The sequence below is a fragment of the Barbatula barbatula genome (genome assembly GCF_947034865.1).
Source record: "Barbatula barbatula genome assembly, chromosome: 12".
NCBI classification, from domain to species: Eukaryota; Metazoa; Chordata; class Actinopteri; order Cypriniformes; family Nemacheilidae; genus Barbatula; species Barbatula barbatula.
Genome location: NC_136775.1, coordinates 19,428,518 through 19,455,451, shown reverse-complemented (window position 1 = coordinate 19,455,451; position 26,934 = coordinate 19,428,518). Strand labels below are relative to the sequence as shown.

The following is a 26,934-nucleotide window of genomic DNA, read 5'->3' as shown; positions in this document are numbered from 1 at the left end:
CCTGCTCAATAATACTCTTTACTGTGCAATCTAATACAAGAAAGCTGTTTCCTTCGGGCCACTGACATTTGCCTCCCAAATATTTGTTTTATCTCTCCTCTCTTTACAAACAGTGACCAGACCAGATGTATAACTGGATACCCCAGATGAGACTGAGATACTTCTGATAAGATTAACACTAATAAATTACTGATCAAATCTGTCGAGTGTCTGCCTGTGAGGAACACTGGATCCCTCTAGTGCTGGACGTTTTAAATGTCTTTCACATCATTCTGACTGTTAAGCCATCACATCTTCTTTATTAAAGCCCTATAGATAGAATCTACACATGGGAAGTCAGATGAATCAATAAGCTTTTGGAATGGTTACAAATCAACGCTGATGGTTTTGAAACCTTCATAGCACCTTAGTTTGACCTGATTCATTTTTACACAGTCACGTTTAACACATCCCAAAGCTACTCCTAATAAATGTATTTACATGAAAACTTGACACGTTAAGTACAATACCTTTATTTTATTTAAATTGTAAACAAATGTTTAATCAAAATATTAATAAATAAGACATACATATCATTGCAATTCACATTTCCACATTACCATATTAAGATTTACAATTTCTGCAATGTATTTCTGTGTAACGAAAAAAAAACACATCCCAAATCAGTGTTTGAGCTTTTGTTTTATTTTTAAACGAATAAATTAATTGATAAACAAAAATTTAAATATGAACACTTGCCTGCACGTTCCAAGTGTATCATATTTGTTATGAAAAAGTAGAAATCAGATTTTTTTTGTTTTAAATGAAATCATTTGACGATAAACTATTATTTTTTGTTTCTTTTCACATCATTTATTTTACGCTAAAGTATACTGATTATAGTTATTTTACTGTGGATGATATTGTCCGTCCAACACTTTGTACTGTATGAATAGTGATAATGTTTTATTGATATGAAGGTCTATAGCAGGGGTCTTCAACTGTCTTATAAAGCGAATCAATTGATCAGAGCAATTGTGTGTGCATGTGTTTTAATACGTGTGATTTATGTACATATTCTTTAATGTTTTATTTTTGCACATCGGTGGAAGTGTGCAAGATGACATTGGTGTTCGCAGTTCAGTCTGTTCAGCTAAACGCCAAGTTGTAGTCTGTCTTCACCATGTCCGTCCTGAGAAAGAGTGATACAGAGACACACAGAAAAAGAGTGAGAGAGAGATTACACTACATTGATGTTGTCTGCTTAGTGGATACTCAAAAACTGTCAGGCAAAAATCATAATACAGCTTTTCAGATCGTCAATGGGTCATCTGTGACATGCTGCCGTTGAGAATAAGTTTTAATCATCCCTCCAAAAATACGTAATAGATATCAAAACCATTGGACTAAACTGTTGTTTTGTGATACTATATAATCTATTTATGAGTGGTAATTTTTCGTACATAAAAATAAAAAAGTAATATTTTGATGTTTATTTTTATTAGACAGTAAACATCCAATTTACATAACTACATGCTTAAAGATACGAAACCAAACCGTAAACGTAAAAAAATTAAATATCTCAGATGTCACACATTTTATTTAGCCACATGTACTTATTGCTAAATCAACATCGAATGTGCTCTTAACTTTAAATGCACATACTGGCCATGCAAGTCACCGCGAAGCTCAAGACTGTTGCATGTGTGCATAAAAAATACGTTGTTTCATTGTTTTCATTATTGCATAATTGTGTTGTTAAAATGATTGTAATGTTGTGTATTTAAATGGGTTAGGGTTAGATTCACCTTCATGGTACGTGTAGCAGCCAACATGCATCACTCTCTGGTTTTAGTTGGAAAAGAGGATTTCTGGGTAAACTCGCTTTTAGCTGAAATATTTCTTTACCTCTGTGACGTTTGCATAGATAACAAATTGTCAGTAAAAATAAGTTATTTCATGCCGTTTAACACCGTTCCCCCAGAATTCCTTTGTTTTCTCCATTCAACACCAGGCATTGTGCTCAACCATGATCACCACACTGTCACAGTCAGACACTGAGGTACGTCCACAAAGAAGAAAGGAAGATAGAGTAACACTAGCATAAAATAGACTGCACCTGCCTGGCTCAAACGCGTCTTTAAAGTTAGAATGACATCATGTACCTTACTCTCAATGTTCATATTTATTCGGAACAAGCGGCTAAAACCAGCCAAAGCTGGGTGTCTGGTTTTAACTGGTCTCCCAGTCTGGTTTTAGCCGATCAAACAGGATGGTTTGAACACTTGTAGAGTCTGACACAATGCGAGTCTGGTCAATAAATCATCAAAGAAATGTATCGTTTTATCTCACACAGTGATTGATCCGTGAGTGAGGTGTGAAAATTCAAAAGCACAAATGCATCAAACACAATTCACCATAGCCATGGCAACATACCAGGCAGTCAAGAGCATGGCTGGTCGCCAAGTCAAAACAGGCAATCTCCACGGCAACCCCAAACACAGGCGATCCCCAACGGCAACCAAAACAGGCTAAACCACTTACTACAACTTTAGCAGAAGATGATAATCGGTTGCTAGGTAACCATAGCCATAGGCTCTCCCATCATTTATGATTGGTCATTTGTACCCTGGAGTGTAGTTTGTGGTTTTAGAGAGAGAATACAAAGAGCATCATAAAAATAAATAGGATAATATAGTTTTATTATTCCTGTACTTATTTGAAAGCGTATGGTTTATTGCTTTTAATATAACATATTTCATATTTATATATATTTTAACCTACACTGTATTTAATTACTTGTAAAACGTACAGTTTCATCTTAATCTTTTTCTTTACTTCTCAAATTACTCAATTCTCTCCTTTGTCTAAAGCCTTTTCTCCTTACAGGACTCTCTCTCTATTTTCGACCTCCCCTCTTCCCATCACGTCTCCTCCCTCACCTGTAATTCTCAGTAGGGTCTGTTAGCATCTTTTGGCCTTTTCAGCTGCACTTTGAGCCTCTTCATGCCAAACTGAAATCCGTTCATGGCCTGGATGGCTGTTTGAGCACTCGTTTGGTTGTCAAAACTCACAAAGCCTAAGAGAGATACAAATAAGGTTAATAATAAAAATAAATTCTAACATAAAAACCCAGAGAAAGAAAATACTTGACATTTACATATTTGAAATAGTACGGAAAGTAATACTTTATACCTATATTGTTTTAACACCTTATAGTCAAAGTGATAGTTCATCCAAAATGTTTTGTTCTGTCATCATTTACTCAACCTCTTGTCATTTCAAACCCGACTTTCTTTTTTTCACTGAACACAAAAGAAGATATTATAAAGAAAGTTGTTAACCGGACAGCAGTGGCACCCATTGACTTGACTTCTACTGTGTGGAGACAAAACCAATGCAAGTGAATAGGAGCCGTCCCTGTTTGGTTAACACCATTTTTCGATTATCTTCTTTGTGGTCTGCAGAGGAAAGAATGACATTACTGGGGGTGAGTAAATAATGACAGAATTTACATTTTTGGGTGAACGATCACTCTAAAGCGAAGATCGTTCAGACGGTGGTACCTCCATTCCTCCATTCTTCATATTTTGCCGTGGTCAGACTTGACTTTGAGTATGCAAAGATTGTTATGATGTTACGAAAATGGGCGGGCGCGATTCCTCAGAGTTCACCAAACTTGAACTTTGCAACGCAGTGAAATGCGAAATATTGTTGGACGGGCTCGCATGAATGGAAGTCAATGGAATTCAACTAGGCTCATCAACTATTACACCGTCCAGCACAGCCAGAAACCTGGGGGTGGTAATCGATGATCGGCTTTACCTCACAAGTCATGTTGCCAGCCCCACCCGGTCCTGTAGATTCATCCTCTACAACATTAGGAAAATTAGACCTTTCCTATCAGAGCACTCTACGCAAGTCCTAGTCCAGGCTCTTGTCTTGTCCAAACTGGATTATTGCAATGCGCTTCTGGCTGGACTTCCTGCTTGCACAATCAAACCTCTCCAGATGATCCAGAATGCGGCGGCAAGAGTGGTCTTCAATGAACCGAAGAGAGCGCATGTAACTCCGCTCTTCATCAGGTTACACTGGCTCCCTGTTGCCGCCCGCATTTAGTTCAAAGCTATCCTCCTGGCCTACAAGACCACCACCGGGTCCGCACCATCGTATCTCCACTCGCTAATGCAGATCTATGTTCCTGCCAGATCACTGCGGTCTACAAACGAACAACGACTAGTGGTACCATCCCAAAAAGGAAAAAAGTCACTCTCCCGTACCTTCTCTGGATCTGTTGCACATTGGTGGAATGATCTACCAGCTGCTACAAGATCAGCAGACTCGGTTGCCATCTTAAAAAAACGCCTAAAAACGCATCTCTTCCGTCAACACGTTGCTGATTGATTTATCATAATTCTTTTGCTTTTCCTTCTTATTCAAAAAAATTAATAAAAAAATAAAAATAAAAAATTAATAACTATTAGTTATATACTAACTATTCTTAGCTTTGTATACTGCGCTAGGCTTTAATGGACTAGTTTTGATGCATTTATGTATTTTGTTGCCTATATTGTTATACTTGCTTCCAATGTTTCCTCATCTGTAAGTCGCTTTGGATAAAAACGTCTGCTAAATGACTTAATGTAAATGGAGGGAAAAGTCAATTGTGACCACGGCATAATACATGCAGCAGCTGGGTGATACAATATGACATTATTTCTCACGTAGTAAGTGATACAATTTTTGCTTTAGAATTGGACTTTTATTGCCTGTTTTGCTGTCCGCGGAAATTTAGCGTGATGAGTATTTTGATTCTCACCGAAGCATTTGCTCTGATTGGTGGCTCGGTCCACAAACACTTTGGCAGAAATGACGTTACCGAAAGGTAGAAACATCTGCAGCATTTCTGAGTCAGTAAACTCCTGAGGCAAGTGATAAATGAAGATGTTACATCCCTCTGGACCTGCAACAAACACAAATAAGACTGAACATCAGACATCATCACAAAACATTTACAGTTACAGACCACTTTCAAGGGTAGATTTATTTTTGTGTACTGTAGGCACATAAAAGCCCATGAAGTTTAAGGATGAAAGAAAAACCTTAAATCTTCTATCCCTGTTTTATCCCCCCACTCCGAAGGTTCTGAATGGCTTCCAAAAGCCATTTTAAAATCTCATAGTGGTGAATGGTTTATGTAAATTGACATCAACAAAACATCAATGGTGTTTGGAAAGAAATTTGCTCTTCGCAGACAGACTTCTTAGAAAGTACCAGACATTTGACATAACATTTCCGGAGGAAATTGCATCACCTTCTCTCTGTTGCTGGGGTTGCTGAGCGATCAGGGTGGGTTGCTGAGGAAACGGTTGGCTGATCAATCCATATGCAGTCGGGTATGTTGCTGTGGAACGCAGAGAGATTCTGCCTGAGCAACAATGACTGAGGTTGCACAAGTTCATAAGAGATTCAGTTGCTCAGTTACCTGTGTAATGTTGCATTCCTGCATACGCCTGCTGGAGAGGATCTAAGGCTGCCACTGGACTCTGGGCTGGAGAGAAATGTGCATATTTAGTCAAAAGGTGTGTGTCTTTTCAAAACTCAGCTGGTTTCCGAAAAATTCTGATAGATTAACCCAAGTCAAAAGAGTTCATCCCTGGTTCTCTAAAACCGTGTCTACACCGGACGCGACACGACAAGATACATTAGAAACTCATTATAATTTAACGATTCGTCCACATTGGATGCGGTGCGACAAACCCATTAAGAACAAGGTGTCCCGTCCGGTGTAAACACAATGTAAGTTCATTCTCATACAGAAGTCTTTTTTGCCTTTTTAATCATATGCCTTGATCATTGTGGGAAAAGTTCAACACTAAAGTTTAAAATCCAATTGGGCAATAATGTGCTTGCCGATAGAGATCAATGCATAAAATCGCTTATGATTATTTAGGCCAGACCCAGGGAGTATTCCCCTCACGTGGTTGAATTTTACGCCTTTAATATTTGTGCGGAAATAGGTCATCTCGTATTTATTGTCTAAATTTCAACCAACCATTCCACGAAGCATTACAAACAGTATTATCACCCACCCTGATATGAATGCACAGGATAGCTGTAGATATCAGCAGCTGGCTGCCCATTGGCTGATGCTGGTAAAGGACTGTAACCGTTGACTCCAACTGGTGGAGGCAGAGCAGACACAGGCGACGCTGCAATAGTAGGCGGTGTGTTTGTACCTGTGTTTGAAAAAATGAATCACAAAGCAGGAAAGGTTTTAAACTCATAAATTCCTCAATGCCCCAGGTTTACAAGTCATTTTAATGCATTCAAACCGATGTCAGAAATGATGTCAGGGTGGTTTCTTACCAGAAGAGGGTGTGATGGTGGTGATGGGTGTGGCTATGATGCCGTTTGCATTGAGTGCTGCCATCTGCTGCATCTGCACAGCAGTTGCGACCGGCGACAAATAGGCAGATTGTGTCATTAATGCTTGCTGCTGAACCAGCTGAGAATAAGAGAGAGATAGACTTTTTTCAATCTATATTTAAGCAAATTTCACAATAAACAACATTTACTGTATACTACAACAAAAACTGATTTAAAAGCATCATGTAAGCAATGTAATTTCAAGTATAAGGAACAACCACAAGCTGTCTTATAAACACATTTAATTTGTAAAAATGTTTATTTCAATTGATCTTATTTATTCAATTGATCTTGATCCATTGTGATCCCTGTTTTCTTTTGCTGTAGTCTAGCAATTTGAGCTTAATTGTTATTTAATTGTGATTTTTGAGATATCGAGATATCCTGACCGAAACAGGTGCCCAGAGGCAGAGACCTCTTTCCTTACTGCTTGTGTGTAGGCATTGTATCCATTTAAGTTGACCGTCATTGGACTGAAGATGCCCAGCTGGGAGGACACCTGCTGCATGCGGCGAAAAGCTCTCTCTTTCTCTGTGTCTGCAAACTTTACCACCAGACTGGAGGAGGCACCCTAAAGACAGAAAGAAAAAGAATGCCTCAGAGAAGAGAAGACAGGAGAGAAAAAGAAAAGAGCAAAGTAAAGTGGCAGACAGACTCACAGGTAATGTGCGAGTCCCATGCAGACTGTTAACAGCAGCCTGAGCCTCCACATGACTATGGAACTTCACAAAAGCACAACCTGCCATAACAACAAGCTGTTAGTACAACCCGAGTGTGTATTTTTCATTATGTTAATAAACATGTGAATTTTCTATAGATGATGTGTTTTAAAAGACCTTTGCTGGTGCCATCCGGTCCTCTCAGCACTGTGCTTTCTTCTATAATGCCAAACACTTCAAATATCTTCCTAACATCCTCATCAGTCTGTTGCTTTCCCAGCATCCCCACAAACAGCTTCCTGTCCTCTGAACAGAGAGATAGAAATGGTCAGAGTGAGTGAATGAGAATGCACTGAATCAGCTGTACCGTATACTTTTTCTTGCCTGGTGTAGCTTTAGGAACAGTATCACTTAAGTCACTGATATCTAATTTGTCTGACATTTTACACATTTTTTCATGGGCTATTTGACTGCACTTTGTATATTCTCAAGGCCTCCGCTCCGGGCACCTGTTTCTGTCATACAATACCAAGTGTTCCTATCTACTTGGGGGAAGATGTCATCATTGTGATGAACAATGAAATCTGACCACAGCATGTTCCAATCAAGTTTGTTAAAAACTGGGTAAAAAACGATTTTATAGACATACAATTTATACAATTTGATGTTTTCCTTCTTTTCAGACGGACTGTGAACTCTCTTCCGATGAGCTCAGTGCGTGCAGAGAATTGCATGTTTATAAAGCACAGTCTCACAACATATTTACTATCCGTTTAAAGCCGGTCAGAGCTTTTTCAACCCTGTCTGCACTTGCGCTTAACTTTAAATGACAACATTCGAAAGAGCAATTGCTAAAATCATGTGTGAGTCAGTAAAGAGAAATAGAGCAACTTGGCATCTGATCTGTAGAGATCTGTCCGTCATTTACAGTTACAGAATATACACAGTATTCTTACATATTTTTTATTGAACCAATTATCGATCGGTCTATCTATATTCCTCAAGTATTTGTGTGTGAATAACTAAAAAGAGTTCATGGTAATTTGACCTGTGCTTTATTTTGAAACATTTATTATTAATGATATTATTATTGATACATTGGAATTGCAGGACAAGATCAACATATTTGGTTAAGGCTTTTGTTATAGAAACAATAAACAATTAATACATGTAAAAGGTGACGGCATAGACATTGCATTAAAAATGTGTAAAAAAATGTACAATACCCAGAAACAGGTTATTCAGCAGTAATTGAAAACAGCAGCTAGGAATCGATTCCCAAACCAGGAATTGGAATCGGATTCGAAAAAGCAGCTAGGAATCGATTCCCAGACCAGGATTTGGAATCGGATTCGAAAACAGCAGCTAGGAATCGATTCCCAAAACAGGAATTGGAATCGGATTCGAAAACAGCAGCTAGGAATCGATTCCCACACCAGGATTTGGAATCGGATAAGAAAACAGCAGCTAGGAATCGATTCCCAAAACAGGAATTGGAATCGGATTCGAAAACAGCAGCTAGGAATCGATTCCCACACCAGGATTTGGAATCGGAATCGAAAACAGCAGCTAGAATCGAACCGCCCTATTTGAGAAAAGCAGGAAGTCAAAGACGTTAGCTATTATTATTAGCGTCTTTTTTACACATGCTCAACATTTCACACCCCCTGACGATCACTTTTACAGCTATTGTTCAGACTCAAATATCCAGGTAAGTCAATCTTATTCGCATGTATACGTTAACAGCTTTCCTGAAGCTCAGTGATAAGAGCATAATGCGTTAAGAGCAGCTTCTGCCAAATGCATAAATGTAAATATTGAAAACATGGTTAGGCCTACTACAATTGTACAACAAAAAAAAACGTTCATTTTCGTAAGGGTATCTTACCATGCCAGCAAAAGTATTTGGACTTGCATCCAGCTGACGTTTTGTATTTATTTTATTTGAACGCGGGATGAATAACCTTCTGATGTCAAATAACGGATCTGTGTTTCAGTTCGGCATTGCCATGAAGAGCATTACGAGTTGGACCTTTGGGGTATTCATATCGTTTACACTGTGTTTCAAAGGTAACTTTCTTCGTTGCTGTTTGCACTAAACTAAATCATTGTTTATCTTTTATAATCAATAGCGCGTTTTTCCTTTGTTATATGTATTTTTCAGACACGCATTGTCAGAGTGGAGCACCTGTTACCCTGTTAGTATACCAGCGAGCTACACTCTTCGAGAAAGCTGTCAGCTGTGAGAATGCACAATTCACAAGGACTTTTCCCTCGGAGTCAACTATTGCCATGTGCCGAAAACACAAATGTGCCATTAAAGAAGGTTTTCTGGAAAAATTCGAATTTGAAGACAACGATTTGGTTCTCAAATCTGCAAAATACACCGATTGGGGGACCTATGAATGCGCCTGCAATGGGATTAGTACATTTGTTAAATGGAATGTTGTGGGTAAGTCATTCCTTCGCCACATTTCCAAAGCTTGAGTAGACGTGTACACAGCCACAGAAAACGTATACCATACAGCACTAATTTGACATTAAATGTGTTTCTTGTTTAGTCGCTCTAAATGTGTCAGCCCAGGAGCTGGACAATATCACGCTTGTGTGTTTTGCGAAGGACGCGAAGGATGTGACGTGGTTCCATAACGGTAGAAAGATTCTTCAGAGCTGGATTAATGGATCGACATATATTGGCGAAGTCTTCCGGAATAGAGTATCACTAGAAGAGGGTGCCTTCAAGGACGGTACTCTCTCTTTGACTCTCTGTGATGTTCGGCGGAAGGATGCTGGACTTTATGAATGCTTTTTCAACGGTGAAACTGCTGAAGGATACCCTAATGCCCAGATGTTACACGTGAATGGTAAGACTGGGAATTTTAAGAGCGTCCCTGATAAAAGTAAATGAGGCTTGGGGACGTCAATCCAAAGGACTAGTTTAGTTATACTTTTGCTGTGATCATTTTTATTCATTTGTTAGAATTTCTTTACTTAATATAAATCTGGGCCACTTTTTCCATCCTATAAAGAAAATGTGCTTCAACTAAATGCAGACGTTCCTCTGTCTGTATTAGGTGTATAATGCCTCATCTGGTCTTTGATTTTCGCAGATAATCCTCCCAGTCCAGTAGGACACAAAGCAGACTTCACAAAAGAAATCATTAGTGCCTTCATCTTTTTTCTTCTTGCACTCACTATCGTGGTTCTTTGTGTGAAACTCAACAAGGCGAACCGTCAATCAACATCGAAAACATCACGATCTGCAGAGAGTGTGCGTAACCCTTCAGAAAATGTACACATGTTGCCCGTGTCAGTTGATGAAAGTCAGTCAGCACAAACAGTCGCTCAACCTGTACAAGAGAGTGAGAATTATCCCAAGTCTTCCTCAACCCAGCCTTTTTGATGTGTCAGATCCGGCCAGTAAAGATGTAAAAACCATCTAGATCAAAGAGAAATCGAACCTTGTAGCCCCAGGCTGGGATGTCTATAAATTCTTTAAGGCCTCCAGGTAAAAAAATCATTATTGTAATTGAAAGCCTTCAGTCTACAGCTCGGCACACTGTTCAACTTAATAATCGGCCGTGCAACATCAGAGGCTAAAACAAAAGAAATCTCTATTCTTCCATACGCCAAAATGGACACAAAGCCATAACACATCGATTCCATTGGCATTTAGAGATTTAAAGACATGTCTTCTGATAGCTGTTTGCAAATATTTCAGTTGTTATAATGTTTACAAACATTGCCATGAATGCATGTGTATTTTTTTAACCGTCATCATTGCACTCGAGACTCGGGGGGTCAACGCCAAGCGGTTTAGGAAGCTAATGCATAGGTAATATGATAAAGGCACAGTTTAACTATACATCATACTATGCATATAAGTTCCACACACATCAAAAGGATTGGCCACAGTCTGTGGGACCCCTCTGAAGTAAACAACCAATCACAGCCATGGAACAGGAATATTACATTACCAACCAAACCTCTTTCCTGGGGCATTGCTGTCTTAGTTGTCTGGTGTACATGACTGATTATCAGGTTTGGAACAAATACTGTAATTACAAATTTTTTGTCTTAAATGTTCAACCCAGTCGCCTGTATTTTCTATTCTTTGCACTTTCAATGTATGCCTTTGGCAGACGCTTTTATCCAAAGTATTGTACTATAGATTTGTATTAGAGTATATACTGGGATCAAACCCATCTTGGCATTGCTAGCACCATGCTCTAACCACTGAGCTACAAAAATGTGACTTTTTTCCAACCTTACTATTCATTGTTACCTTCTATAAATTAAGTTAATAAACACTAATTTATTACATTTGTGTCTTACTTGTTGGTCATACGGTAGGAGGCTGCAAGTTTGCCAGAAGCTTGCAAAAACTATAGCTGGATCATTAACTTCCTCCAATTTACACATTTTCTAATCTATTTGGGATGATTCTTACTGTTGAGGGGAAACTATCTGATGCCCTGATATAAAAGAAGAAAGGGGTTATCTGATACACACACTTGAAGTAACACGCGACCGAACTTGATACCTCTAGTGTCTTATTGGTGCCCTATGTGAAGTTCACTGTTTATCCCTTATACTGAAAAAAATGATAGTGTGCTTAAGTAGATCTTATTTAAATTAATTATTAATGTTTTGTTACTTTGGTTAAGATTTTAATTATTTTGTTTGAGTAATTTTAATTGAACAAATTATTTAGTAAATCCAATTAAATTTTATAATGTTAAACCCATTTAAATTGTCAAATTAAGTTGACTTATTTATTTTGTGCCGAGACACATAAATACTTTTTGTAGATATAACTACCTTAGCAGTTGATCATTTTAAGTGTTTTTCAGTCAAAAGAAAGACTTCTTTATTCTTTTAGTCGATTTATCTTTGAGTTTTAGGAGAGTTTTGATATTATTGTAAAGTTGTGGTTTTTTAAGGGTTTACCTTTGTTCATAAGAGCAGTGCTTGTGCTTAGGCTGAGGAAGGCACGATATTTGTCATCATGAAGTGTATTGTAATGCTTCATGAGCAGATACTGTGCTAATGCCAGTCCACCAGTCTCTTCTCACTTGACCATCTATGTTGTAAAAATCAATATGAAAGTAAGTGATCCGTGAAATTTGAGTGCGACACATGTTTTTGTTCAGCTTAATTTCTTTTGTTTACTTGATATTTGAACAAAAACTAAGTGTATTTAATATAATTAATTTTATTGTGGTTAGTAAGTTGTACTTCATAGCAGCAATTTTTACTTAAAAAAATGTTCGTGCAAATTGAATGCTGATTTTATTAAGTCAATTCTACAAGTTATATTCAAGACTATTGGAAGCTTTAAAGTCAAGGACCACAAGCCGTCTGCTTGTCAAGTCTGACCTCACATACCACCAATCTTAACCTTTATCTCCATTACAAAATCCCATTTGAACTATTTATTCATTAATGTCTGAGATTCTATGATAGTATGGAGTACAGTCTGAGTTTATAACAGTTAACATAAATGTGTGATATGAATACAGCTGTTTAAATGGCTTGGACCTAGAAACATTATTCCTTGCGAATACTCGTTTAGTAGTATTTTTGGATTCATAACTACATTTCGTGTCAGGTCTCATTCGATAGCTGTAGCTTACCTGGTATTTAAAAGTAAAACAGTTAGGCAAAGAGTAATAACTTGAATAACTTTCTAAGGTATAGAGAAATGCTGTGAAATGCAAAGATGGCACATTATAGGGACAGATGAGCATTTAAAAATGATGAGCTGATTTATTTAGAATAGAAACAGATGTTTACCTCCTCTTCCCTCATTGTCCGCAGGCTTTACCTGAATGGGTCGATTCATCTGTAAAAACACAATCACAATATTAAAAAACGTACTAAAAGACGTGTGTCAATAATCACCAGGACACGTTGGATTGCACAGTATTTTGTGTGAGAATAAATGAAAAAAAAACAATGTGTTTGGAATCACTGCAAACACTGACAGTTATGACAGTGTCAGCAGTCATGAGAACAGATTGAGACTGAAGAGAAGGACAGTAGGCCTAATTGATTCTCACCGCTTCAGTGTGTGTCCACTAGGGGGCCTCAACATACTTCTAAGGGGGGTCTCAAGAAGACATCATTTAACATTGTAAAACAGCCATTCATTTAAGGCATTTCTTAATTTATATGATAATATTGGTTATATATATTCAGGCCATGCTCTTCAAAACTTTATTATGTCAACATTTTGTGTATGGACTAAATGAACCAGAACAACAGGACAGTCGGAAAGGATAAAAAAATAATCAAAATTGTTGTTGCGCAGAAATGAATCATCAGAGATGAAACCAAATATGCAGGAGAGAGAATGTTTCCTAGACAGTCACAATAAATTTGTGATTAGAACATCACGGGTACAGAGATGTGCTTCACATACATGAATGAGGAAGATATAAAGCACAAACAACACATTTCCTAGACAGCAAAATAAGGAAAGGATACTGTGGTGAGGAAGAGAGCAGAAGAGTTTGAGGGGGTACAGTATACTAGCCTATTGTTACTATAGGATGATTGTAGAATGGCACATGCAACCAGATTATTTAATTCATAAAGCAAACACAACAGTTTAAGGACATCTAAGATGTGCTCAACGAGTGCTGGTATTTGGACCAACAGCATTGGGACTTTTCACTCCTCTACAATCACTTTGCCTGTATGTGGTGACGTGACTGCATTTTTACTGTAATTTACTGTGACTCGTTTGTTTAGAAACATAACATTTAAAGCCACAATATGTAAGTTTGGACCGCTAGATGGTGCGCTTTGGAAACAACAACAAAAGGCGAAGCTAAATGACGTTATGTAGGAGAGTGGAATTATGGGATATGTCGTTTCACCATCCAGAGGCGTATGGAGATCGCTTGTCCTGTTTACGGATGAGGTAATGAGTGAAATTGATTTCATGTCATCATAATAAATTGTTTGCAAGAAACGTGGATGATATTGGACTTTGTCTATTGATTTGGTATCGTAATGCTACACAGTTTTACCTGTTTAACACATTCATAAAGTCGTCGTTTAAAAAGTAAACTACTTTCACGATTTTTGGGGTTTCCTTTATTGCCAAAGAGTAATCGTGATCCATAATAACAGAACAACAGATGCTGCGTCCCAGATGCTGTATAACCACTTCCGCATTTGCGTGTTGCTGTATGTTTCTACAAGTGAAAACTTGCAAGTGACTTTTGGATATTTCATTACAAAATTCTTCCATATTGGGGCTTTAATAGCAAAGTGATTTGTTTATAACAACCTGTATAAGGTGCTATGATGACAAAAATTAATTCAGAGCTATAGCATCATGCAAGCAAAGCATGATATGTGAAAATATGACATTGAATTTAAAAAGTTGACATGTGACCTAACAATCCTAGGCTGGATTTCCCGAAACCTTCATATCACTATGTTGTTCTTAAGAATATATTGCTACCACTCTTCAGGTATAACTTAAGAATGACGTGGCATTAAGAAGAGTTCGGGAAACCCAGCTCTGGTCATTTAAGAATTCAGACCCTGTTGAAAAAAAACAGCATATGCTGGGTAAGGTATGTTTTGATGCTGGTTCGTGCTGATTTAAGATGGTCATAAGATGGTTTAAACCGGTCCTGAGCTGGTTAGGAACCATCTTTGACCATCTCAAACCAAACCCAGCATCTGCTGGTTTTTTCAACATTTTATTTTACATACATATACATCACATGTTCCTTATATGTATGACATTTTGTTCCATCTCAAGTCATTTGTCATTAAAGGTCCAGTGTGTAATTTTTGGGGTGATCTATTGACAGAAATGCAATATAATACACATAGCTATGCCTTCAGAGGTGTATAAAGAGCTTAAACCATGAAGCCTTATGATTTTATAACCCAAGAATGAGCTATTTCTATCTAAAAACGCGTGACCGCGGGTCCCCTTGCATGCAAATTCCCAATGTTCTGTCAGCCGTCGTAGTTGTGTGTCAAAAGGGAGGGGTGGAGTGAGCAGTTCGCAACCTTCCCGTTAGATTCCACTTACTGGACCTTTAAAATTTAGCTGATGCTGTAGTCCAAAAGAATTTACAGTATTATTATAACATTTTCATTCTCTCTGGAGGATGGGGAACAACAGTGAACGTGAAGAGTGTGTTAGGAGAAAACCAGCCCAGCTATTTAACCGTGAGGCCAAGATCTCACTCGCTCACTCTGTTGTCATGGCAGCACGCTGACTACACGGTAGGCAAAGAAAGATGCTTGTTGTCAGGGGCAATAGTTCAACTCCGCAGTTAAATGAAGGTTAAGGAAGAGATAGACAGCGGAGCGATGAACGATGCAGAATATAAAGAGGAGAATAAGGGCAAAAGAAATTGTGCGTAATGCTTATCTATTCGAAACTCAATGCCGCAATACCAGGGTTCCTAGTTGTTGATCGGTTGTTTCTATGTGGTTCTACTAGGTAGATGATAAGATATCGCTAATTATCCAACCCTATATGAGCAGTAATAATGGTAATGCTTAACATAGCACTCGCCTTAGAAAGATGGCTTAGGAAAGAGGTTACCAAAATGCAGGAAATAGCAGGAACCCAATTCACTCTTTCCTTTGTTTCCCATGTTCTAGGTGAATTTTCATTCAAGTCATGTTTTTCCAGTTCAAACGGCTTATCAACACACACAATAAGTCATTTTGTGCAGAATCACATGGCCTACAAACTGTCAGCACCTTTTCATAATCCTAACAGATGAGTATTTCATTTAAACACATCCATTAACTCCCCCATCGCACATCCTCTCTGATGTCTACTCACTCTTACACATGCCCTTGGTACACTGTACACCAACATACGCAGGCTCTGTAAATCTGGACCCCTGCAGTAATTCTGAAAGGATTTTTCAAGGATTACAGAGTGTTAAATCCAAGGATTATTCCATCAAATTGCATTCTACTCCCTACCCCCAGCCTACACAGAGTCACTGGAATAAACCATGAACTGTTGGGAGGGGTGTCTGTTGAGTCGTGCATTTGCTATTGTCTTTACACCGACTGGACTACAATAAACAACTCAAATATACACAAAACGATCATAGGGTGATACGAATATATGACATGTTTGTATGTCTTCTATGCATTTTAGAAGTGTATTTGTATGGTCTTACCGTTCACTTACATTTCCATTCTGCATGAGTCACTTGCATCATGCATGTTTCCTAGCAACCTGCCGTCTCCAACTCACCTGTTTCTTAACAATAATCTCTCCCCTCCTAATGCATTCTCTCTTTCTCTGCTATCGTCTGGCCTCTGCATGTCATATAAATAGTATCGCCATTTTATATTTAAACAGTAGTAATACGTATATTTACTTTGGGTTATTGTAAAATGTTTCATTTGATAGTAGAACTGTTTGGTAGCATTCGTCCAAATCTCTTTCTCTGTGTTCAAAGAAATGTATACACGTTTGAAACAATGAAAGTAGAGTAGTTCACAAAATCATTTTCATTTTCGAGAGAACTATGCCTTCAACCTTTATTGTGATGTTCAGGTCTGTGGGACCTTTTTTTAATAAGAAACAATTATGCCATTTATTATTTCTTTAACCTCAGACATTTATTCAAGATATTCAAGATCACACAAAAGCACTTTTTTATCATAATAAAATATAGACCATATCAGCTTTCCATATATACTGTCTTTGTTGCTTGTAGCTGGAATACAGTAAACATATGTAAAGTGTTTTTACATATGTTTTTATTGCTGTATTATTTTAAAATCGATTAATGCTCTGGGAAGGGTGGCCACCCGACACGCTTTGCGTTGTACCGCAAAGCATTTTCACCCCTAGTCCCGCACGTCGCATATGTCCCTGCACGGTCTGTTGGTGTCCAACGAGCTAATACAAAGTCCTGATCTGTGTTTAAAATTTGAAGAGACAGTTAACCTTGAAATCTCCATTAAAAATGTATTTAGTTATATAAAATTGTATCTATGCCATATCTTATTATGTTATAATTGGAATGGACTAAATAGAGTTGAAAGGTAGAAAAAATATATTAAAATGTTTTACGCTACCTTTCATAAGTGTCCCACATTGTCCCACACAAACATTTTACCTTTCCCACATTTATCTCTGGGTCCGCTAGACCCGCAAACATTCACTGAGAAACAAAAACATGAATACCACAAGTGTTCATACTGGGGTCTCCGTAATATGGGTCAGTGCTACCAAATTTGATGACATTGATATATATATTTTTACCACTGTACCATCTTATAGCGTCACTGTATCATGGTTCTATCACAGAACGCAGACTGTTTTCTTCATTCGAGTTATTGAACCACATTTCACGTTCACATCCTCACTAAAGAAACTAAATGTCCAGCAAGCTGTACAGATATTCAAAGATACAGAAAAAAACTCCTCACCAATTGGTGCTATATAACTCCAGAGCTTTCTCTCTCTCTGCTTTACAGGTCAAATCCGTATAACCCTGTCAGATATCTCCGAGTAGATTGACAGCTCTCAAAGCCTCCCATCAAGGCAAACTTTTGTTTCTGGTCCCTCATTTCCCATCCTCCCACAACCTGGGTCAGCCCTATTCATCTCTGCATGCTCCCTTTATCTTGGGTCACGACCTTTCTGAGCTGCTCCAGCTTTCATTTATCTCATCTCCCAATCTCTTTTTACATCACGGAATGAACAGAGAAGAAGAGACAAAGATAAACAATTAGAAATGAGAAACTGCGGTGATCTGAAATTCATCTATTTGTATATTTATTTGGTGTATTATCTGAGCTTTCTTCTTTGCTGAGTTACTAGATCACGATTGTCACTCCTCACTGGCTAATCGGGATTCACTACACATCACATGTATTTAACCTCCAGAAATCCTCTTGGTTTTGCTTTGGTCTTAACACTGGTTGCCCGCAGCTGCTACAGTTGAATGCATGTCACTGTCTCTGTGTAATGTTACAGCACAGCCTCCTTCCCGCCTCTGTGCTACACACAATCTATTACTATCCATTATTGAACTGTACATCCTGGCACGGCCACAGAAAATGGATGTCACAGCCCCTTTATCTCTCCACTCAGAGAGAGTCTGCTTGTGTTTCTTTTGAGTCACTTTAGTAAGAAAGTCTCAGCTTTTAAGTTCAACGTCTGCTGAACCTGAGTGCAAATTTCATTCCCATGTGTTAAAAAAACATAGACATCACACACTTGCAGACTTTTTGAAAGTTTGCAAAGAAAACCAGGCATTACAAACAGACTACACGATGAAATCTGCAGACTGGTCCAGACTGAAAATCTGGGCAAAAGTCTTGTAGTTTATTCTTGTGTGTGTGTGTTTGTGCGCCTGTACTGACTTGGCTGCAACCGTACAATATTTGGAAAATATTTTCACAAACATAATAAAAAATTTCGACACTGTTTAACCTAGAAAATGTTTATATTTGACCCAACAATTGTCTGAAACATCCCACCCAGCATAGGTTCATTTATAACCCAACTGTTGCGTTTGTCCCTTTTTGCCCAACGTTGGGTTGAAAATAATCCAGTATTTTGTTACAGTATACATGCAGTGGTCATACCAATATACCTTTTCCCTAAATCTAAACCTTACAGAAACCTGTTGACAGGTGATGGCCACTTCAAAATGTCTATTGCCGACATTTTGTTATTATGTAAAGTGTTTGTGAGGTCCTCACTAATACAGTTTCTGTGTTCTGTGTGTGTGATTCTGAAACAAAAGTGCTGTGTGTGCTTAATGGCCACTAACTACATTTAGATGAATGTGTTTGTGATTTATGTCCTTGCTACTACGCACTTACACAAGCAAGGTCTAATTTGCAAATGGTGACACCCTCACACAACATGAATATCCAGGAACGCTCTACAGTTTCTAAATGGCCAGCAATAGATGTCCACACAACACGTGCAAACACGTGAGTGTCCTTTTTTCATTAAAACACACATCTAATGCATCAGTGATGTACACACAACCAGAATTCAACCTATCTATATTTTTTACATTCTGTCCATCTACCTATCCATCAATCGATCTAAATAAAGAATCTAAGAGACAAGATATAAACAGAGGCGTAGCTGAAAGCAGTATAAAGTCTTTGTTTGCCCTCATTATTGGTCCATTGTCTTTGATCCGAAATAAAACCAATTTCTGTGCTTCAATGATTCACAGAAAGAGCCATCTGTTACCCCATCCCCCAATACAGCAGGGGTATACTCCAATCTATCCCAAGACATGGTCGATAATATCAAATGAATGATCGAACCAATATCACACCACTTTTGAAACATATCCTTGCCTAACAATGAATGCAAATATGAAATCTGGGCGACTGTCCCTTTCGTTTAACTTTTATAAGAGATCCTTATCTTTATAAAATAACTTGGACAGTTTATTTCATAATGCACATGGTGAGACAGAGATGAAGATAAAAATTGACTTTTATGTGACCACAAAAGAAAGGTCCAAGGACAGAGGTACAGATAAGTGTGATAGGAACACAGTGTAAGACATACAGAACGACAGACGGACACGAGGGTGACAGGGACAGAGTGCGAGACAATGACAAAGTGTGAGACAGATTGATAGAAAAGGGTAAAAAGGGAGAGACGTAGTAGAGGGTTGGTGTTCGAGACAGATAAATGGACAGAAGAGGGTAAAAGGGACATACGTTGTAGTATGAGACAGATAAAAACCGAGACAAGGACAAACAGGGAAAACGAGAACAGTCTAGCCAAGGAGAGAAAAGGGGTGGACAGAAGAAGTGAGAGAGAGGGAGAGACAGCAGAAGGCAGATATACAGATCGAGAGAAGATTGAATTGGTAATAGGATTCATTACTACATTTACACCTCACCAACTCTCCATCTCGCTCCTATGATTGACCAATCCTTGTCTGTGACAAACATCTGTGCCCCAGGGCTAAACACATCTGGGCATGCAGACTACGTTTAAATGCAATATTTTTGAGAGTGCTTGCAGTTTGAAAAGGTTTTTGTGTGAATAATCCGAATAATCTCCAGGGCAATCTGAAACTCGCCAGAGTAATCCAACTGGCACACACCACATAATCTGAGTCACAGTTTGCTGTGTGTAAAGGACACACATACAGAGAGATGGCTGGACATGTTAAAGCAGGGCTCCACGTTAAAGCTTGTCAGGAACAAATTAATGTGTTGTATGGGCAAGTGAGAGAGAATTTGACTTGCCCGACCGAACAAGTAATTTGAAAAAAAAAAACAGTGCGACATATGCAGAATAGAATGATAAGAATATGTGCATTAGACAGAGCTGCGTGTTTGTGTGAAGTGCGTTTGTCGTGGTTGTGCCTGTTCGTTTGTGAGTCCATGTAACGTTAACTGTCCTGTTCTGGCTGTTCTGCGTGTCTGAGTAAATTATGTACACAGTTTAACATTCAACACTAGTGATGGTCGAGAATTTGTCTGCGCTGTACGAGGATATAAACACATCAACTTCATCACCACGGGCCCGTTTCAGAAAGAAGGTTTAGTGAAAGCTCTGAGTATATTAACCTTTAAATGAGGGAAACTCTGGGTTGCCCGTTTCAGAGAGCGAGGTATGTCAAACCCGAGAAAGCGGGGTAATTTAAGCCTATTTCAAAAAGAGAGGTAACTTATACTCAGACTCAGTCACCATAGAAACTTACTCTTAGTTTTCTTTGGTAAACCTACAGTTTATTTTGACCTCATTCCCCTTTTAAAGCGCAAGTGGTGTACCTCATTCATTAATACAGTCATTCATGGCACATTTCGATTACACAGAGACCATCTCAGAGTGGATTCTTTCCTTTCCCTGTGCAGTTTTATGAAAACTGTACCATTTGTCTTTACAGTGAATTAGATATATCAAAATATATCACATCCATCATTACATCATAACATCAGCCATCGTACGTGTATTACATCAGAGCATCATTTTCTGTGGACGATGACAAATGACTTAATAAAGTGTATAAATAAAATGCGTGAATAAAGAAATTCATAAATACGTACATGCATGCCGAAAGGCAGCGGAAAAAAAATCTTAATCATGACGTGCACTCAAAGCTGCTCAGAGTAGGGTTCGAATGAGCAATTTGTCCAACTGTGAGCGAGAGACTGACGCCCTACAGGTGTCCTATACGCCATGACGTCTAATTCGCATAACTAGATTTTGTATAAGTTGTTGGCTTTTTTATGTTTGTTATGTTGTTTCATTCATTTAATGATGAATTTATTTGTTTATTGGAACATTTATCTATTGTGATGAGCGTCCCGAGCTCACATCAGCGTTGCCCTGGAAACAGACAAGAAGCACCTGGCAACACTCATCACGGGCTGATTGGTCACAGCTGACAGCGATCAACAGAGGGACTTATAAACAGCCAGCTCACAGAGAGAAGGTGAGACACCTCTCCATGATACCTGAACGGCCGGCCGGCCGCGCCACGAGGACCACACAGACAAACACTCACAGAGGACACGGAGAAGATCACGGAAGAGGGATCCCACCACGCACGTTCACACCACCACATATCTGTAAAATAAAAACCACCCTCTGGGGCTTTTCATTTTGAGCTAACCTTGTTGTGCATTGTTCCACCTTGCTACACTATTAATTTACAAGTATTTTTCAGCACTTTACTAAAAATCCACTGTATGCAGAGTGGAAAGTGTGCCTCGCTCAAGCGCTTTCTGCCGCCATGTTGCTTTTTTTGGTGCCGTTGCCATGGTGACTCGTCATATCGTAGCTCCATTGATCATGGCTTGTCGTAGTTGTGGTGCAGGCGTTTCACATCTCCGTGTAAATCTACTCAACAGAGTTCACATTTTAACTCTGTGTTGGTTGAACCTCCTTATTGAAACAGGCCCCTGAGTTCTTATGAGTATTTTACGAGCATTTTACTGTTTGAGTGAAGCTATTGGTAAACACACAACAACTCAAGCGTCTTCCTGAAGAATAAAAGTCCCATTGAATAATATAGTGTACTATAGTATTTGCTATTGAAAATTGTAGTGCCCTTGAAGTAAATTGCTAAAAAATGTATACTGTATTAAAGTTCAAAAACACTATAGAATCTAAGAATTGTACTGCAGTTTACTATAGTATACTACAGTAATTTATGTGAACAAATATAGTACAAATTTAAAAATACAGAACTTTTTACCAATTTTAGCCCAAATTTATCCATCTGCATGTAACATTAAGGTATTTTGTCTTTTACCTGCCTATTCATGATGAATTTTTTTAAAGATTACAACAGACGATTTATACTTATATTTATAATTCTTACTACTGTTTGGGCTGTGCTACCAAACTTTAAACCTCTCTAGCACCAGTGCTATGTGCAAAAAAAGCATCCTTAACACTAATAATAACAACAGCTTGCCTTTGTTTTATAGCAGTCACTGAGTGTAGGCCTATAACCAAATTCAGGCAACCTAAGCGGACACTTAGAATCAAACTTGACCGATCTAAATCGGAAACTATTATAGTGATTATATTACATTATAATTCAATTGAAATATCATTTTTTATCTTTGGACAAGTAATTTTTGTACTCGGACAAGTGAATGACAAATGTATTTGTCCGAAGGACAACCACGTGACAATGCTTAATGACAAGCCCCATGTAAAGGACCTCGCCGAGCTCTCTACACATATAAACACAGAAAGGACTTACCCCAGGCAGGGTTTTCTGTTCATGAAGAGCACTTTGTGCTTTAAGGGCTGACTCCCGTGCACAATATGTTAAAAAGGCACAGCCTAAAAGGAACAGGAAGACACAGAAAGAGAGACCGTTAGTAGTTATTGTTAGTATTTTATTATGTGATGAATTGTATGCATAATATTTGTTTATATTTTTATATTGAATGTACTACTTGATGTCTTCTGCAGAACACAAAAGAAGATATTTTGAAGAACAACGGGGAGCAAACAACATTGCCCCCCCATTGACTTCCAACACAAAAGCACTGAAACATTTCGCAAAATATCTTCTTCACATGCTGGTTTTGAATGACACGAGGGTGACTAAATGACCAAACTGTTATTTCTGAGTGAGCTAAATCATAAACACACAGAATATTTTTTCTTGTCTGTTCAAACACAGTTGCCTTTTTTACTTTCGTTGCAATTAGTATCTAAAGTAGAGGCTGCATCATTACACACCAGGTGGTGACAGCAGTAGGATCTTACACTGACATTTGCACTGTGTTGCTCATTTTATTTTCCCAGCAGGGTTTCTGTCAATTACCCTGAACTCCTCAACCAACCCACACGCACAAAAAGCTACAAAGAAAGCAAAGGGCATCGGCTTACACTTCTCTAATGAGAGACGATGCCTGTACAAGCATATACAAGCGACAACGCACATTTTTATATATGGGGGGCTTATTTTGTAGCACGGTCATCCAAAATTCATATCGTGGGGTAAACATTAATGAATAATATCATAAATATCCATATATTCTTCTAATGCCAGAAGATTTGGAGTCCTTTTTATGATATGAAAATACGAAAAATGTCTGAAAGCAATTCATATGAGATATTTTAGGATGAACAATTCCTTGTTTCTTTGACCCTACAAGAGCTCAGTACCCTCAGAAATCTGCATTACTAAATCCGGGTCAGACCCCCAAACGGCTCATTCACACTTGGTAGACATGTCTCAAACACCCATCACACAAAACACTGAAACCTAATACTCAACACAGAGAACAGAAATCAAAAGACGTCAATGAAAACGAAACAGAGATGGAGAGAGAGAGAGATCTCCTGGTAAACATGTAATATCTCTTCAGTAACACTGAACTGTAGCTGTTCACACCAGCCTGCAAAAGACTTAATAATAGGTCGAGGATATACAAATGAATAATAGATCAGCCAAAAACTGTGCCCTTCTGACCAATGAACACGAGTGGTCATTTTGTATCAAATCCACTGACAATCCTGTCAATGTAGATCAAGCATGGCGTTAACAACGCAAGGTTGTGGTTTCGATCCAGGGATTGCAGATACCTATGTAAATTGTATAGGATAATGCTTTGGAAATCGCTTTGTAAATGCCTAAATGTAAATGTAAATACTAATTATTTTCTGTTTGTGAAATACACCTAGATAAAAATCCATTTGTGCATAGTAATATTCCACATTTATTTACAAGCAACTGCACGACATTTTCATATATTCTCGCTGAAACTAATATAAAATGACGTTGCACTGCGAACAGAGATGCACAGGCTGCACGTGTGAGTCGTGACTTTACACAGGTGCCGAAGCGTACGCCTCCCCACCGCGTCTCTTTTACCTTTGTGCGCGCCCGTGTACTTGTCCTTGATCACCGTTAGCTCGTAGATCTTGCCAAACTGCTCGAAGATGGGCTTCAGGTCCTTCTCCTCCAGATTGCGCGGGATCTGCCCGATGAACAGTTTGATCGCGTCAGGCTCCTTCATTAGTGCGACGGTGCGATGATGCTGCCCGGGTCAGGACGCGAGACGAGCGGTCAGAGAGCGAGCAGGTGTCCGGAGGAGAGAAAAGGATGGGAGGATACGCCACTATGGGTGTGATTAAAAACAATGAATGAGGGCAGGAGAGCAGGATATCTGAACGTGACGATCTAAGCGTTATTTTTACAACTTTTTATTGATGTTTTAAAAAGAAATTCTAGCCGATCACTGAAAATGGACATGAAAATCATATTGATTTATTAATAAAGAATCCTATAATATTCTTTAAATAAATAAATAAAAAACATACTTTGGTTTTAGGCCTAATAGGAAAAATCATTATTGCTGCACTTCCACCTTTCTTTTGTAACTGCGTATATTATAGCCAATGCCAAATGCATTATGCGGGGCTTAAAGAATTACGCTTTAGACAAAAGATATGAATGAAAACAATCGTATCTTGTAGAATCACGGTAAAAAGACAAGTGTGTATTTCCACAATGCTAGAAGATCATGTGCATTATAACTAGTACGGCCTGAAGCGAAGGTAAATCAAACACACGCACATCCTTTGTTTGAGGAGCGAGCGCATCTCAGCGCACAGAGAACGGGCTCCGTCTAACTGTTACACGCATGAAATAAAAACACACGCAGGCGGAAAAACAGGAAACAGCTCACCTTGAGGAACGCCTTTACTAGAAAAATGTCTGGATGCCTTCTCTGTAGATCCTGGCGTGGGCGTGCGTGTTTTTTCCACGCGTGTCGCTCTGTGTACTAAGTGACTGCTCCCTCCCTTCGGCTCACTCGCTGTGACTCACTGTCAATCAAACCCCAGTCGTGCCTCTTTCATTGAGTCAAATCCGAATTTCTTTGCAATTTTACGATTGTACTTCTGGTGTAAGTGTGTAAGCTGCGGGCGGTGAGCTGCGAAGTAATCCAGCGCATTTAGGCTACACTGCCGTGGTGTTCATCCTTCACTGTGCTCTACGTCTCATCACTGTGTGTTTATTCTTGTTTGCACGCCGCCGCCCCCGTTTCTGACGTCATTCGTCGGTGTCTCCCTCTCACTAGCTCGGTCACTGGCTCTGACGAGCTTGTGACGTAACAAGCGGGGATCAGCAGCAGCAGCACATACGCGGCCATCTGTTAACAAAGAAACACACAAAAAACCCGTTTACGAACCCATTCATTTATTCAGGCTCTCTACATTTTTTCTATAATCCACCCGTCAGCGACTATACCTACTTTAAACATTATTCTTTCAAAAATGTTTTTCAAAGATTTGCGCTTTTGGTTGACAGTCCCCAAATCGCCTATTGTTATAGCAGTGAGCGCTGGCCGTGATGCTGAACACAAACGCACTGCCGTCATCTGTAGATTATAGTCACCAATGTGTACATCATTTCACAAGTGTCTGTAGGTAAACCTTCTGTGGGTTCACAGGTTAAAAAGATTGTTTTGACTCTCATTTCGTGTCTTTTATCACTGTCATACAATTCTAAAGGATGCTTGAGATTATGTAGGGGGGCTGGGGGGATCCGGCACCCCCCATTTTGCACCAGGGACCCCCATAACAAGTAAAAAATAGACTTAGGGGGGTCATTAAATGTCAAACAACCATTAAATGTCATTTCTGTTCACCAAGCCTGAATTGATTTGATCCAAAATACAGTAAAAGCCTGTTCTAAATATAGTTATGCATATTATGATCAAATATATTGTGTGTTTTGTATACATTTTATATTTTCGACACGACCCACCATAAGACTTGATTCAATTCGAGCACCGGTAATGAGGACGACAGTTAAGATGAACACTGAGATCTATTCCAGATGTTCCAAATGTCCCTTGTGGGGTACAGTGAAAAGGTCAACATCTGCCTCTATAGTGCCCCATATTATGACCTCCTCAGCATTGTGACAGATGACAGTGCTGTATTTGTGTTCACATAGCCTAGATCATCAAAGTTGAATTGACGAATTACTCTGAATGTCTAATAGGTGGTTTTGGACAGAAGTCTACCTCAAAACACACCCAGATTCTCAATTAACCCCTTGCGTTCCGGACATTTTAGCCATTTAAGTTTTACCTGTAGGTAAAGCGTCGGTACACTGCCCCCTTCTGGCGAGAGTCAACCTATGCAGTAAATAAGCACGACATCAGAGACGACCGGATTTGACTGCAGGCCTCATCCAAAGACACACAACACCGAAACTATATTTTTGTGCATATTTGAGACCTTCAGACAAATGATGCTTGATTTTTTTTCCTTCAGAACTAAATTAACTTTTGTATTTTTTGGTGTAGCTTATGACTGATCACAACACGGATGACCAGAATAAAGACAAGAATAGATTTACACATGTTTCCACTAACC

At 38.8% G+C, this 26,934-nt stretch overlaps 2 protein-coding genes across 4 annotated transcripts; one reads left to right on the top strand and one right to left on the bottom strand.

Annotated features, from left to right (window-relative positions):
- Positions 1 to 493: 493 nt before the first annotated feature.
- On the bottom strand, positions 494 to 25,596 carry celf3b (cugbp, Elav-like family member 3b). Of its 3 annotated transcripts, none has more exons than XM_079470116.1 (14): positions 25,236 to 25,596; positions 24,419 to 24,665; positions 22,793 to 22,875; positions 12,864 to 12,912; positions 7,245 to 7,373; positions 7,068 to 7,147; positions 6,836 to 6,979; positions 6,349 to 6,487; positions 6,072 to 6,218; positions 5,465 to 5,530; positions 5,294 to 5,383; positions 4,799 to 4,942; positions 2,922 to 3,058; positions 494 to 1,171 (listed from the first exon to the last, which is right to left on the bottom strand). In XM_079470116.1, the coding sequence occupies exons 2-13, from the start codon at positions 24,561 to 24,563 to the stop codon at positions 2,931 to 2,933; spliced, it is 1,344 nt and encodes a 447-aa protein (XP_079326242.1). In that variant the 5' UTR covers positions 24,564 to 24,665; positions 25,236 to 25,596; the 3' UTR covers positions 494 to 1,171; positions 2,922 to 2,930. The 3 variants fall into 3 exon arrangements, with proteins under 3 accessions (XP_079326242.1, XP_079326244.1, XP_079326243.1); XM_079470117.1 differs by having other exon boundaries at positions 500 to 1,171; positions 4,859 to 4,942; positions 25,236 to 25,556; XM_079470118.1 differs by lacking the exon at positions 24,419 to 24,665 and having other exon boundaries at positions 499 to 1,171; positions 25,236 to 25,556.
- Positions 8,473 to 11,389, top strand: LOC306901920 (uncharacterized protein). The gene is made up of 5 exons (XM_079470119.1): positions 8,473 to 8,778; positions 9,065 to 9,137; positions 9,232 to 9,519; positions 9,629 to 9,931; positions 10,178 to 11,389. Exons 2-5 carry the CDS (start codon positions 9,077 to 9,079, stop codon positions 10,468 to 10,470), a joined length of 945 nt encoding a protein of 314 aa, XP_079326245.1. The 5' UTR covers positions 8,473 to 8,778; positions 9,065 to 9,076; the 3' UTR covers positions 10,471 to 11,389.
- Positions 25,597 to 26,934: the final 1,338 nt, after the last annotated feature.

What these genes read in the sequence shown, in the direction of transcription:
- LOC306901920 (XM_079470119.1), top strand. Translation starts at nt 9,077, where the DNA reads ATGAAGAGCATTACGAGTTGGACCTTTGGGGTATTCATATCGTTTACA. An exon ending in GTTTACACTGTGTTTCAAAG is followed by an intron (nt 9,138 to 9,231) that starts GTAACTTTCTTC and finishes TGTATTTTTCAG; the next exon opens with ACACGCATTGTCAGAGTGGA. An exon ending in TGTTAAATGGAATGTTGTGG is followed by an intron (nt 9,520 to 9,628) that starts GTAAGTCATTCC and finishes TTTCTTGTTTAG; the next exon opens with TCGCTCTAAATGTGTCAGCC.
- celf3b (XM_079470116.1), bottom strand. Translation starts at nt 24,563, where the DNA reads ATGAAGGAGCCTGACGCGATCAAACTGTTCATCGGGCAGATCCCGCGC. An exon ending in GTACACGGGCGCGCACAAAG is followed by an intron (nt 22,876 to 24,418) that starts GTAAAAGAGACG and finishes TGTTCCTTTTAG; the next exon opens with GCTGTGCCTTTTTAACATAT. An exon ending in TCCTGTGCATTCATATCAGG is followed by an intron (nt 5,531 to 6,071) that starts GTGGGTGATAAT and finishes ATTTCTCTCCAG; the next exon opens with CCCAGAGTCCAGTGGCAGCC.